A 15,583-nucleotide genomic window follows, 5' to 3' on the forward strand; every position below is an offset into this window, starting at 1 on the left:
ATTCATTCATTTTTCGCGTTTTTTATAAAATGCTCAAAAAATGCATTGTAAACAAATCCACTTGTTGCTTTTATTTTGAAGTTTTAGGAATTCAATAAAAACAAGGGTTCTATAGATTTTTTTCATTTAAATCTACCTCTTTACTTATACCATGGTTTATGCAATTTTTTATTTATATTTTTTAATAATTTGCATTGTGGACGATTTTAGACAACATTAACGTTTAAAAAATTTTGAAATAAGTAATGAAACATCAAGAAAAATTAAATATCAATTCTCCCTTAAATTTGCCTCTCTCTCGATTTTGCTCAGCTCTGGGGCCTAATTACGACATTCGATTCGATCGAGTATTTGCTCGATAATGAAAAAATCAAACTATGAAAACCTATTCGCGCCACCAACCGTACATTTATTAAGGTAGACACATTAGCAATTTGTTACAACAATGTCAAAAAGTTTTACCATGGTATAAGTAAAGAGGTAGATTTAAATGAAAAAAATCTATAGAACCCTTGTTTTTATTGAATTCCTAAAACTTCAAAATAAAAGCAACAAGTGGATTTGTTTACAATGCATTTTTTGAGCATTTTATAAAAAACGCGAAAAATGAATGAATAGTTAAGTTTTCTCCACATAATCGAGTTGTGAATATCATAAACTGATTGTTTCAATGCAAATCTCACCAATTTCTTCCATACAAATGGTCTAAAAACAATTTTAAAAATCATTGAATTTGATTGTTTTTAAAATTCTTTGGCATATTATTCAAACACCACACACACATACACAGTTTGTTTATATTGTTTTGAAGTTTTAGGCATACTCGAATGAAAAAATTTAAATTGACATAAAGCTTTGGCTAACCTTTCTTATTAAACCATGAGTTTTACAAAAATAAATCATTTCGCAGAGTTTTCTAGCATAACTTCATTCCGAAAATATTATTCAACGATTTCAATAAATATTTAAATGTTTTCATTAATAAATTTGTTTTTTTTTTTTAGTTTTTGCTTCAAAATAAACACATTTGTTACCATCTACCTTCTCAATGTTCTTTTAAGAACACATAGGTTTTCATAGTTCGATTTTTTCATTCACGAGCGAATACTCGATCGAATCTAATGTCGTCCCAGTAAAAAATGTTGGAAGTTGTGCAAATGGAGTTATGATTTCACAACATCCTTCGATGCAGTCCACACGGAGTTATGAAAAATGCACTCCGTTGGATACAATTTATAAGCAGTTGCCTTTGAGATCCCTACAAAAAAAAAAAACAAAACCAATTGCTTGATCCCTACCCGCCGCTGACGAAATCATTTAGTTATTCTAAAAATAAGAGAAAGTGTATACGTTTCTAAGAATTTGTTATAAAATAAAAACTTAAGTTGCGAACATTTTTGCGGTAATTCACGAGACGGAAATTTTTATTGGAGTGGAGTCCAGATGGAAGTCGAAAGCTGAACTAGTGATGGGAAGGCAACATAAAAAACCTTTAGGATGATAAAGCAAAATCATATGCGCTTGAATTAAATGGAGAACGGAGGAAGTTAACTCAAATATGATTGAATTTAATGGAAACTTTTTTAAATTTGTGTTTAAATAATAAAGTTCTTTGCATTATTGTTTTATAGAAATAATAAATGCATTTTATTTATTCTGGGATATTTCGCAATGGCTTGAATTTTTATTGCATCTTTAGACTGACTAAAAATGCAATCCGAAGAGTGCCTTTAAATTCAATCCAAAACACTACATCAAAAGCTGTGATTTGGATCGAAAATAGAGTGCATCCTAGCTGTGTGCTGTGGAAGCAAAATGGAGTGCATCCTAGCTGCGCGCTCCCTTGTAAAATTCATAAGTGAATTCATAGAAATAGATGTACTCCAACGGCACTTGTACTGTACACTTGTAGTGATTCAATTGCATCCGCGGATGCAAACTTTTTGCTGGGGTAATTAGGCCTCTGGTCTAGATCCATGCCGTTCTTTGTTTTTTGGCAAATCACACACAAAGGAAGAGCGTGCAAGAGAGAGAGCACATGTTTTTATTTTTTTGTAGCTTGCTCTTTTATCAGAATTGACGCCCAACTTTTTTAAAACGTTGTATGTGTTAATTCCGCATAAGGTTTAAATGTATTTATGATGGCCCCTTAAAAGTAGTTAACATCCGTTATTGCTGAATCTTGGAGTGCCACACCCTGTTGGATCGTTGCTAATTTCTTTATACAGTTAATTTGGGGTCCTTTGATTATTTTAAACTGGCCACGCCGTTAGCTCCTTCGTCCGTCTCGGAGTACTGGAATAGGTGAGAGGACGGGAGTCCTTTTGGTATCGCAGAAAGCCTTTTGATGATCACTCACAGTTCTATCAGACGCATCAACTGTACCTATTTTTAATACTTACTATTAGAGGGTCTGTGCACCTCTCCCAATTTATTCTTCTTGGATTTCCATAAGGAAACATAAAATTGTGTCTTTTATTTAAAAATAATCACATTTTATTTGGAACAGTTTGTCTCATGTAACAGTTTTACTTCAAATTCTTAAAAAACTAATAAGTAAAGTGAATCTTATTTGTACTGAATGAATGATTTAAGTCTCTTTCAATGACTATAAAATGTCTTATACAGTAAATACGAGTATCAATATAATAAACTTTTATTAAAAATAATTATCTTCAATTTGTCAATAACAGTATATGTTTATGTGAATTTCCTTGGAAATGTTTAGTACAGGTACAGAGTATTTACTTATTACTTTCTTAATTTCCAATAATATAAAGCCACCAATACTCCCAGGGTTGTTACAGAACCCATAAATATGTATGATGTCCTTTTAAAAGATTTACTTGATTTCTTAGGTTCTTTGGCGTTCAAAGTAGATTTTTTATATTTGTTGGAAATTATCTGTAAAAATAAAGAAACAAAGGAAGGGGTTATTAAAAGTATAAAAAATAATTTATGGACCATTATTACATGTGTTCTTTTACTGTATGATAGATTTAAAAACGCAAAATAAACCAATTTGGAGGCATTAAAAATATAATTTTTACATTGAAAGTTAATTCCAAGAAGTTCCTCCTTGAAATTCAATCATAACTTTTAACTTAAAGATAACCGGAACGCTACGTCTTTAATCTCGAAAATCAAATTAATGCAGGGGCCTAATTATGTGATTCGATTCGATCGAGAATTTACTCGTGAATAAGTTTTCGACACGAGAAAAAAACGGCATGATAAGACTCGATCGAAATCACTGATCGAATGTTTCGAGAGTAACCGGTAATCGAACTATGTGTTCTTTGGGGAAAGTTATGAAGGTAGACGTCAAAAAATGTGTTTATTTCAAATCAAAAACTAAAAAACAAAATTATGAATGAAAAAATGTAAATATTTGTGGAATTTTTTGAACAATACATTGAATAATAATTTCGGAATGAAGTTGTGCTAAGAAAATATGAAAGTTTTTAATGTTTGCAAAATTGTTTTGTCATTCTTGTTACAGATTGCTAATACATCTACCTTAATAATTCTCTCTCAAAATAAATGAGAGAATTTGGTGGGTGTTTTGCATTAGCCTCTCTGAGAGAGTATTTCCTTTGGTAAACAACGGGGGATGAACTATTTAAAATCTACTTTATTAAAAGTTGTTCACCTATAAAATAAAGCCTATTAATATTAAATAATTTTTTGTTTTGCAGAAATGCTTATTTTTTCAACTTATATTTTAACGACTGCAAACACTAATTTTTGGTTAATGATAGCATGCATATGTATTTATTTTAATTATAATTTTATCACAATTTCTTAAAACGACTGAAAAGGACTTTTCCCAATTTCTCTTATTTTGTGTAAAAAATGCTCACAATTATTTACTAATATAATTTTTCCTCTATAAACCGTCAATAAACAACAATTTTTTACATTTTAAACACAAATACAATAAGAAATCTTTCATTTTGTTTGTTTACGATAGGCCATTTGGCTACGAGAAATTACTCGCAAATTTATGCTCAATTTCTCGATAATTTTACTCGATAACGAATGTTGTCATCCCAACTTTGAGTACTCGGGTCGAAACAACTCGATGTCGAATCACGTAATTAGGCCCCAGAGCTCCGAAATACTCGCTCGAATTCTACTCGCGAGTGAAGTAGGCAAGTAGAGAGGGTAGGCAATTTATGGCGCCTGACATCTTTTTTGATGGGGGCGATTTTTTAGGGGGGAGGGGCATACCCCTAACTTCCACCGCCTCCTCAACTTCCCACCAACACTATACAAAAAATTTTCCAAAAATATATCAATTTTTACTCGATTTTACTCTTCGAGTAAACTCGTGCGAGTAAACCCCCGCCGGGGATAACAATCTTGAAGCGATGCGGGGGCTAGACGTCACAATCTTCTCATTTTACTTCTTGTAGTGTTGAACTGGGAGGCTGTGATCGACCAAAGGTTATCCACTCTCTGTCACGCACCAATTTAGTGCACTGGAATTCAAAGTGTATCTCCGGATTGAGTGACATATATTTGGTAGCAATCTCCTACCAAAGTAATTGTGAGATCCCCTAACACCGGGGTGTTATGCGACCTCGTGCTCATCGGTGTTCCCAAGGTTTGCAGTTAGGGTACCAACTGTATTCGAACGGAGCCTCGCTGATACCTGGGCACCTCAGCGAGTATTTAGCGCCCTAGTCATGGTAGTGGAGGGCTATGCCATGTCTGTCCTCAGTTCCCCCATAAACGCATCTACTTATGGATAAACAATTCACCCTCATCATCGACCATTGCTATGCACCCGGACAATGTTGCACCTCGTGCGAATACCCAATCCCTGGGCGGGGACGTTAATAGAACGACACTGGACAGTGTTAGCGACGCAATAAATAAGCAGAGCAGGGAATTGCTCGAGCTCCTGAGGGATAGCGATAGTCTCCGACTAAGTCAGGAGAGCCCCCCTCCATGGGACTGGGAGAGTTGGGAGGATGATGAGATGGATATTACAATTATCCCATCTCAATCATCCACCGCTACTCTCTCTCGTGCACTGGAGAGCTCCAACCTTACGGTCGGGGATCCGGCTCCCTCAGGGGCTGAAGTGTCGGTCGGTTCCGACAAACCCCCCCTAAACAGGCAGGATGCCCTGGTGGAGGATGCTGTGGAGGAGGATACGATGACGGCCTCCCCCATGTCTCCCTCAACCAAAGCCAATAAATCTCGGCAGAAGAAAGATAGATACAACTATCGTAGAGCTATTTTCTACTGCCAGAGGTTTATTGGCAAAGACCCCTCCGAGGTGACCCAGTCGGAAACGAGCAAATCGGAGCTCTGAATTAATGTAATGTTGTTTATAAATAAAAGTCTGTCTGGTTACGCTAAAACTTGTAACAATTTGTACCAATTGTTGCTGGAAGTCGTCTGTTAACACAAAAAACTAGCAAAAGAGAGCGAATCGAGAGAGACATTTTGACAGTTCTTTTAGTGAGATTTTGCAAATTCTTGCTGGAAAAATTTCTTCTAGCAAGCACTTGCAAACTCTTCTTCTTCTTCCTGAAAACAATCAATCAGGTGGCAGCGCACGCAAGCACTTGCAAACTCTTCTTCGTGAAAACAATCAGCAGTTTTCAATTGTTCGGTGATTATTAGGTGTGTCTTTTTACGTGATAATTACGAAATGTTACTAAATGCTGTCTTTTTACACAAAAATTCAGTAAAAGAGAGCGAAACGAGAGAACAATTTTGACAGTTGTTTGCTGAGAACTTGCTAAAGGTAGCTAGAAGAATTTTTCCCAGCAACATTTAGCAAGGTCGATCAGCTGATTTTGAATATGTGTATGTATGTGTGGAAAAATACTGCATATAATGCGATTTAGCTGTATTTATTGATGACTTTATTAAACTTTTAACTATTTCTTATTTATTTTACTTAAAATTTAATAGGTTTTTTCTGCTCTATAGCTCATTTATAGGTCATTTAGATATGACTTCATTAGCCGGATTTAGTGCATTATCAGGTTTCATTTGCTAAATCCGGTCAAAATCTACCAGATATCCCACACAAAAATAAATCCTCGTATTGGGTGGATTTATTTTAAATCCGGCATAAATCCTCGTATACACCTCTGTTTTTTGCAACATGTTGCTAGAAAATACAAAAAGTTTCAAGCTGGCACAAGAAACAAGGTAGATGCATCGGTGAATTGCTACACTAAAAATAATTTAAAATGTAAAAATTTGTAAACAAGGCGGAAAAATTACATTTGTTTTGATGTACAAAGTTGATTTTAATCAACCAAGACTAATATTTACGATGTCTAAACGATAAAATAATTCTTTATTTGCTCATTAGTTAGCATTAGTATCATAATAAGCTAACATATTCAATATTAAACAATCAATTTGTAATTTGCCATAAGTTTTTTTTCAGACGATTTCAATTTACAACAACTTCTTCTGACGTTTCAAATTCGATTGGATAGGCTGATGCATCTACCTTGGTAATTGTGCTATGAACAAAAATCAGCTGATTGAAATTTAAATCCTCGAAAAGTTATATCTAAATGCAATGAGATTTGTACTGAATTTATTAAATCCAGATGAGGATTTATGGCTAGTCTAAATGAGCTGTTAGACGAGCAATAAATCCTCGAGTGGATTTAATAAATCCAGTACAAATCTCATTACATTTAGATATACATTTTGGAGAATTTAAATGCAGTCAGCTGATTTTTGTACATAGCACAATTACCAAGGTAGATGCATCAGACCAGCTGATCGAATTTGAAACGTCAAATTTTTTTTTTGTAAATTGAATTCGTCTCAAAAAACATACGTCAAATTACAAAGTTATTGTTTAATACTGAAAATAGGTCTGTACGATAACTCAAAAGTTTGTACAAAATGTTGTTCGATAACAAACTTGTTCAGTAAAAGAGAAATGAGAAGTATTTGCAAGTACTTGCAAATCCGTTTTACTTGCGAAGTTATCGAACAAGCCTAATGTTAGCACATTATGCTACTAATGCTAACTAAAGAGCAAATAAAGAATTATTTTATCGCAGTTTGCCCATCTAAAATAAATAAAAGAATTATTTTATCGTTTAGACATCATAAATATTAGTCTTGGTTGATTAAAACCAATTTTATACACTAAAACAAAATTAATTTTTCCGTCTTGTTTACAAATTTTTACATTTTAAATTATTTTTAGTGTAGCAATTCAACGATGCATCTACCTAGTTTCTTGTGCCAGATTGCAACTTTTTGTATTTTCTAGCAACATGTTGCAAAAAACAGAGTTGTATACGAGGATTTATGCCAGATTTAAAACAAATCATCAATAGGAGGATTTTTTTTGTATGGGAAATCTGGTAGATTTTGGCTGGATTTAGCAAATAAAACCTGATAATGTGCTAAATCCGACTAATGAAGTCATATCTAAATGGGCTTTTAGATTTAGTTTTTCTTTTATACATTGGCGCCAATATTTTTGTTATACTTTTCTCTCTTTTTTCGCATAATTGTTCTTACTCTCTGAAAACAAGTTACTGAGTAAATCTTACTGAGAAAGTAAAAAGACACAGCTTATGTTTGTGAAAATGAAAAACAATTTTATTGTGGAAATAGCAAGCCTAATTACACTGTGTTTTGAAAAATTCCTTTTTTGGTCATTTTATTTTGAATAAAATACAACATTTTTGCTTCCTTTATTGGCGGACAAATTGTTGTTTTGGCAAGCCAGGAGATTGCTTGCTGGTTTCTGCTGGGAAGGTGTCTGTTTACTTCTTACAATTTTCTTGCAAAAGAGAATAAAAACTTGTTACTCTCAGAGAAAGTTCTTGCTGGACAATTCTTGCCAGACAGACATTGGTGTCCAAAATAAATGAGAGAGAATTGTTGGGAGAGTAATATCCCTTTGTTATACAACGGCTGACATGGCTCTCATTTGGATTTTTTATTCTCTGTTGTTACGACAACGCGCAGGCGTGTACATCAACGCAGACAGACCTTAAATAAAAAATGTTTTCACTTTATAGACATACACAAGCGATAAAAAGAGACAAAAAGAGACCATTTGGCGAAAATTTTGACAGTTTACATTACAAAAAAGGGTGCCACCGTGGTGCAATGGTATGCACGCCCGCCTTGCACGCAGACGGTCGGTGGTTCGATTCCCCGGCCAGGCAACATCAAACATTTTTCAACGGTGGCAAAATACCCCACAGTAATTTTGGCGACATTTCCTGAGTATTTCAGCCTTGAAAAACTTCTCCACAAGTGGTGTCTTAAGACACGCCGTTCGTACTCGGCGATAAACAGTAGGTCCCATATCATTGAGCTAAATATGAATCGGGGTGCACTCATTGATATGAGAGAAGTCTCCCTTGTCCCGTATGGGATGTTGTGGAACAATGTTTGTTTTTTAATGTCATTTGTATTTTTGAACGCACACGCAACACGCAGAGCTATAGGTTTCGCCCTAATGTTTACATTTTCTTTAACATCACATCTGTTGCTACATGTTACGAAAAATGGCAACCCTAATCAGTGATTCGTTATCAATTCTGTCGTTGGCAGCTGATTTCACACTGTTTAGTTAAGATTTCTTTGCTTCAACGTGATGTTATATCCCGGAAGGAGATTCATAGTTCCTTTAATTCGAAAATGTGCCGCACGAGCATATAGCGATAATGTGGCACCAGTAACAATGGCCTACAATGTGTTCGATGGCAAAAATACGGACACATCACAACCACCCTTTGTAATAATGCACGGATTGTTTGGTTCAAAACAAAACTGGAGGGCAGTTGGAAAAGCACTACAAGCAAAAACAAACCGTAAAGTCATCACTGTCGATGCCCGTAACCATGGAGATTCTCCACATACTGACGAACACAGTTCCGCGCATATGGCTGCCGATATAGTTCATCTTATGCAACAAATGGACATTCAAAAAGTATCCGTAATGGGCCATAGTATGGGTGGACGAACTATGATGTATATGGCTCTGAAATACCCACAACTGGTAGAGAGTAGCGTTATTGTTGATATATCGCCAATACATTTGCCTAGAGATTTCTATGAAATGGAACAAATATTCAATGCAATGTTATCGCTGCGAGTTCCAGCGGAATTATCTATGGCTGATGGTCGTAAATATGCCGAGGTGGAAATGAAAAAAGCTGTGGCTTCTAAGGAAACAATAGATTTTATATTACTTAATTTAAGAAAGAATCCCGATGGCACCTTTAGATGGGCGGCAAATGTTCAAACTTTGTACAATCATTTGAGATCATTTTCAGATTTTGAATCGCATATTGCCGGCTTGGAAGCCTACCAGGGACGTACAATGTTCATTTGTGGCAATAAATCGAATTTTGTTGATCCCAAAAGTTGGCCACAAATACAAAAAATATTTCCCAATTCAGATATTCATTGGTTGGATGCTGGTCATTTGGTGCATTTTGAACAGCCGGCTAAATTTGTTGAATTATTGGTGAATTTTTTGAAATAATAAAATATTGATATTATGTTGTTATTTTGTTGTAGGTCAAAATTGTTGAGTAAATAAATAGCGACAAAGGCAGTGATTTTTATGTTAGCGAAATGGACTAGACTTCTGGTTAAACAAAAGCTCCTGAAGAGGTGTGTATGTGGGTTCAACACAGACGATGGAAGGATTCTTCCATTCTACGCAGGCAGGGTAGAAAATATGTTTATTTGTCGGTGTAATTTACCGATACCTTCCCACGAAAATATTCGATGGCAAAGATACTATTCCTATCATGATTAAAATTGATCTGGCGGACATCGTTTTAGGTGAATCGCCCAAGAATTTTATGCTGAATAAGCACAGGATAATAAAACACGATACAGTACAGAACTCTCAGTTGAGCTTTTTCAATGGCAAGTTGAACTAAAACCCTAATGGCTGAAACCTTAATTCTAAGAGATATAAACTTTAATAAATGTATTTAATATAGGTACAAACCTCTTCAATACTTTTAATTTCCTTGTCAATGTCATCGGTAGCACCATACAACTCATTTAAAGCTTCCAAAACAAAACGACTAGCAAATGATTTCTCCCCAACTATAACATCATCCGGTGGCATAATTTGTAGTTTATAATTTGCCGCAGCCAAGGCGGAACGCATTGTTTCCAAATGTTGATTGGCATTGTTGATGATTTTGCGATTATAACTGTAGGCTTCTTTTAGCTGGCAGATCCTGTAAGTAAAAATTAACTCGTTACACACCTTCCTTTAGAAGTCAATATCATGCCCATCCATACTTACTGTTCATATGATGGATCCTGATTGGGTAGCTGTTCAAAAAATGCCAACAACTCTTCACGTTGTTTACGTTTATTAAAACCCATAAGTTCAAGGTCATCATGTGTCAACGAGGCCAAATCTCTATAGGATATATCCTCAGTTATTAGCTTTTCAACAAAATCACTGCTATTATCACCCTGAGTAGACAGCAGAGTGGTGAGAATTTCACGATTTGCTTGGGTATCGCCTTTAGGTTGAATAAATTTATGACGATAACGAAGGAAACCACTATCACCATCATAGAGAATGCCTTTGGTTTGGAATTCTTTGTTCGATTCAAATTGTACAGCTTGTACGTTAACCGATATCATAGAATCCTTATGTTCCTCCATCTCAACGAAATATTTCTCTCGTTACTTTTACTAAAAAAATAATTTTGGATTCCGGTCAAAGACAACAACAATGTTTTTGCACAAAACAATAGAGTTGTGTAGTTCGAAATGAACTAGTTGAAATGAACTATTCCCACGAAGAAACGATTGGAACAACATCTGTCCTTTATTGTTCATTTAGTTCCTTTTATACCCTAGACAGACGGCAGCGTTAATTTGCATTAACTGCCTTAATTCAAATTAATTCGTGCATTATCCACATTCTTAATGCACAAAATCAAAGGAAATTTAAACTGAATTTAGCAATTTCAATATGGCAATGCTGTTGAAAATCAATTGTCTTTTGTCAAATTTCTATGTTTAAAAAAACAAAAAGGGAAAGCAAATCAGCAATTTTAGCGTTTCTCCAAAATAAGTAGTGGTCTTTCGCGAGTAGAATAGCAGCTAATCGTTTTTCACGCCTTCTAACAAATCTCTTTTTCAAATTTTTATTTTCACAAAAAATTTCATTACCCACCATACCAATTCTATCGGAAATTAAAGGCCTACATACATAAGCTGCCTCGCCTGGTTGCCTTGCTTGCTTCTGATAAAAGAATAAAAAAGAAAAGGGCAACCCAGTTCGAAATTTGCTCGGCCTCCTTTATTCTTTTATTTCTATTATGTCAAAAAATGAAGTAGGAAAGCAAGGCTGAGCAAATTTTGAACTTGGTTGCCCTTTTCTTTTTTATTCTTTTATCAGAAGTAAGCAAGGTAAGCAGGCGAAGCAGCTTATGTACCCAGGCCTTTATATCTTCCTCAAATGTTTTTTAAAGTTTTGCAATATTTTTATAATATTAAAAAGACTCAAAAATATCGCGAATAAATTAAATTTATTTTTGCTTCATCGTGGTGAAAAGATCAAAGGTAGAAAGTGTATTTGTTTCGCATATTTTGGCGAACTTTTGTAAAACTTTAAGAAATGGTCTGCTGGGTACAAACAAACAACACAAACAGCTGTTTCATAAATGCAGATACTATCGTCTGTCAGGGTGAAAAATTAATTCAAATTAGGACATTTTTAATGCAAATTAACTCTGCCGTCTGTCTAGGGTATTAACTCGTTCCATTGTTAACTTTACAAGGCGTTTACACCAGACAGTTGTCTTCAAATATAACTCTGATTTACTAACACATACATACATTTGTCGTTTGTCTCCCCGCTGTCCATCATTTTTTCACAGACAGTAGGGAAGACAAATTTTTGACATTTTTGTAAAAATAAGTCGAAGGTCACTCTAGCTAGTTTCATTGAAACTGTTTCATGAAATCTAGAGCTCCTAGGTCGATTTCCATACTAGAGTAATACCCCGTTTATATATAACCGGATTTAACAAACCGACAGGGTTTTAAATGTCAATTCCATTGCTTATATTTCAAATAAATCCTTATAAAGAAGGTTAACCCTGCAAAAAGCTCTAATATAAACAGCATATAAAATTATAATGTTGCTGTAGTGGGGAACTCGATTTAAGAATCCATAAAAGTTTCAATGAAACCACTCTAGTGTGACCTTCGACTAAGTGATATAATAATTGAAATGTTTTGAAAACAAAAGAACATGAACAAAAACAAAATATGAGAACGGAAAACAAAAAGAAATCGACGATTTTCATTCAAAATTGTTTTTGCATTTGTCGAGACGCCTACGTCACACAGTCATTTGTAAACGCAGGCTAAACGTCGGTTGCATTAGATCTTTTTGTCTGGTTAAAACGCATTTTACAATCAACATGTTTGATGCCAAGTTCGTTCTTGAAGTTTTCATGTGGTTGTTGTAACGCGACGCCCAACGGACCGTATGTGCCGCGGCCTTTAAACCCTAAACACATCTAACCTTTGAGTAAAGTTTTATGTCATTTCTGGTAGACGAATAAAAGACAAAGTGCTACCAAACCATTATATACAATCTAGAAGTATTAGGAATTGGAATTGGTAGAATTTGGAATTTGTATTTTTTTGTTGCTCCATGAGCATCTAATCATACTTGCACTTTTTACCAGTTTTTACCCGTATTGTTGCTTAATCATATTAATCATACTTGCTCCATGAGCATCTAATCATTAGACATCGGATTTTGCATATTTGCATATTTTTTAATAATAAAGATACGAAGATTCTGATTGGACCAAAATTCGTTTCAAAGAAATCTAAATTCAACGGAAGGGTCATATTTTGTATTTGTTTGCATATTTTGCATAGGCACAATCTTTCTTTATTCTTCTACCAGAAATGACACAAAACTTTACTCAAACGTTAGATGTGTTTAGGGCTTAATACTAAGTTTACATTTACCAAATCCACTCGATTTCATCTGTCAATTCCTTTGTGTATACGTGAAATGAAAACTCATCTGAAATCGATTGGATTTCATTTGACGTTTGAGCAATGGAATTGACAGTTAAAAGCTCTGTTCCTTTACGGGCAAGAATCTTCAATTTTTACCACTTTTTACTCGAAAAGCGTTCCTTTACTTTAGACACCATATAATTCATATAGAAGCAGTTTACAAGTTTTACTACTTTTGCCGGTTTTACCATTTTCAAAAGTAAAGGAACAGACCGAAAATCGTGTGGATTTCGTAAATGTAAACATAGTATAAATTCCAATTTACATTAGGCCATGTTTATATTATAGCCTTTTGCAGGGTTAACCTACTTTATGAGGATTTATTTATTATTTGATAAATCCGGTTATGTATATATAAACGTACTATTAGGCAAATTTACTTGTGGCAGTTTGTACCATGGTATAAGTAAAGAGGTAGATTTAAATGAAAACAATCTATAGAACTCTTGTTTTTCCTGAATTCATAAAACGTCAAAATAAGTAAACACAAAAGCAACTAGTGGGTTTGTTTACAATACCATTTTTGAGCATTTTATAAAAAACGCGAAAATTGAATGAAGTGTCAAGTTTTCTTCACATAATCGAGTTGTGGATATGATAAAATGTTTGTTTCAATGCAAAGCTGATAACTTTCCTCCATACAAATGTTCTAAAATCAATTTTAAAAATCATTGAATTCGATTGTTTTTAAAATAGTTTGGCATATTATTCAAACAGCACCCACACATACACGTATTGTGTATATTGTATTGACGTTTTAGGAACGGTCGAAAGAAAAAATGTAAATTGACAGAAGGCTTTAGCTAACCTTTCTTATTAAACCATGGTTTGTACGTAATGTATGATAATGTATGTATGTCCCGGGCCACACTAAGAGTAATTTCACTGAAATTTTGACATGAAAGTAAAAGAAAATGTAAAATAAAATGGTATGTTTGTTTCATACGAATATTGCAACAAAGCAAAATTGCAGAACACACGAAACCGTGTACACTAGTTTCTTCAAATTATGCATTTTCTCAAAAAATGCAAAGTTTCATGTCAAAATTTCATTGAAATTACTCTAGTGTGGCCCGGGACTATGTAGATGTATTTACGGCTTGCGAGCGAGAAAAATGCTTCCAATGCGTTTGAAATATCCTCTAATGTGAGCTACCTTAATACCTTTTGGCGGATTTCATTTAGGTTGACATTTTGCCGGTAGATAACACATATGTTTTTATCGTTTCTTGACATTTCTTCTCTTATCAATTTTCCTAGAATATACTTTGTTGTGCCATTCTAATTGGTTGTTTTGTGTAAACTCCTCTCTTCCGCCTTGGAAATGGATTACTAATTCAATTAGTAATTGAAAGGAAATCATCTTCTTGCCCAAGGAATTAATTTGGAAAAACAGAAAACATGACCTATATAACAGTGGCCTTAAATGGCCTGATTGCAGTTGGAGCCTATTTCATGGCTGTACGTATTATACCCCGTTTCAAAGATATGTTTATCAAGGCAAATCTCTTTGGCAAGGATTTGTGTAAACGAGACAGAAAAGAAATGTAAGTAACAAAATGCTGGCTGAAAGGGAAATAATCATATTAATCTAGCCTATGTCTTTTGTTTCAGACCAGAATCTTTGGGTGTCCTGGTGGGTTGTGTGTTTTTGGTGGCAATGTTTTTGTTTATACCCGTGCCATTTACGTTGGAAGAAGCCGCTGCCATGGATGCCGAAACTGGTGGAAAGCCGGCCACATTTCCCCATGAAGAATTTGTAGAATTGATTGTGGCCTTATTGTCAATATGTTGCATGATTCTGTTGGGCTTTGCTGATGATGTATTGGATTTACGATGGCGCCACAAACTATTACTACCCACCATAGCCACATTACCATTATTGATGGTATACTATGTTAATTATAATTCCACTACAATTATAATGCCAAATTTTGTGAGGGGCATATTTGGATATTCTGTAGATATTGGTAACTATGCAACTTTTCGTTGGCGCGGAAAGAACCATATTAAATGCATCTTAATTCTCTAGGTATCTTATATTACATTTATATGGGAATGTTGGCTGTCTTCTGTACAAATGCAATTAATATTTTGGCTGGCATCAATGGCCTAGAAGTTGGCCAATCATTGATTATTTCGGCTTCGATATTAATATTCAATGCAATTGAATTGTGTTTGGGCCATCAGGTTGATTGCCACAAGTTCAGTGTTTATTTAATGCTACCATTTTTGGCCGTATCATTGGCGCTGTGGAAATATAACAAGTAAGTAGAAATGAATGTACATATAACAAAAGTGTAGATAGATAAGACGTCGTTATCGAAATTGTTCAAAATTTATCTTTGCTATGAAAGTGAAAAAAGAACACTAATTGTTTTATAAACTATAAAGACCTGTACTTGTTTCCTAAGATTGCGTTGGACAATAGATTTGTAATGTGTTTAAAGGCTCTATCATATGCCATACTCGGTCGTACTGCATGTTTTCCCATGAGACTCAGGTCTACGATCCGAGACGAAGTCCTACTATG

At 34.6% G+C, this 15,583-nt stretch overlaps 3 protein-coding genes across 3 annotated transcripts in view; 2 read left to right on the plus strand and 1 right to left on the minus strand.

The window, feature by feature from the left end:
- Positions 1 to 2,473: 2,473 nt before the first annotated feature.
- Positions 2,474 to 10,790, minus strand: daed (daedalus). The gene is made up of 3 exons (XM_073969295.1): positions 10,292 to 10,790; positions 9,986 to 10,223; positions 2,474 to 2,904 (listed from the first exon to the last, which is right to left on the minus strand). Exons 1-3 carry the CDS (start codon positions 10,660 to 10,662, stop codon positions 2,752 to 2,754), a joined length of 762 nt encoding a protein of 253 aa, XP_073825396.1. The 5' UTR covers positions 10,663 to 10,790; the 3' UTR covers positions 2,474 to 2,751.
- On the plus strand, positions 8,552 to 9,601 carry LOC141394609 (sn-1-specific diacylglycerol lipase ABHD11). Its single transcript, XM_073969293.1, has one exon. The coding sequence runs from the start codon at positions 8,615 to 8,617 to the stop codon at positions 9,506 to 9,508; it is 894 nt and encodes a 297-aa protein (XP_073825394.1). The 5' UTR covers positions 8,552 to 8,614; the 3' UTR covers positions 9,509 to 9,601.
- Positions 10,791 to 14,238: 3,448 nt separating the features above from the next.
- The window catches only part of Alg7 (Alg7 dolichyl-phosphate N-acetylglucosaminephosphotransferase), a 35,459-nt gene continuing 34,114 nt past the window's right edge, over positions 14,239 to 15,583 (plus strand). The window contains exons 1-3 of the mRNA XM_073969292.1: positions 14,239 to 14,597; positions 14,665 to 15,020; positions 15,083 to 15,317. Coding sequence (XP_073825393.1) covers positions 14,452 to 14,597; positions 14,665 to 15,020; positions 15,083 to 15,317 — 737 coding nt within the window. The 5' untranslated portion in view covers positions 14,239 to 14,451. The remainder of the gene's footprint in view (positions 14,598 to 14,664; positions 15,021 to 15,082; positions 15,318 to 15,583) is intronic.

Source organism: Musca autumnalis, unplaced genomic scaffold, assembly GCF_047663935.1.
Source record: "Musca autumnalis isolate F117 unplaced genomic scaffold, ASM4766393v1 scaffold_2, whole genome shotgun sequence".
NCBI classification, from domain to species: Eukaryota; Metazoa; Arthropoda; class Insecta; order Diptera; family Muscidae; genus Musca; species Musca autumnalis.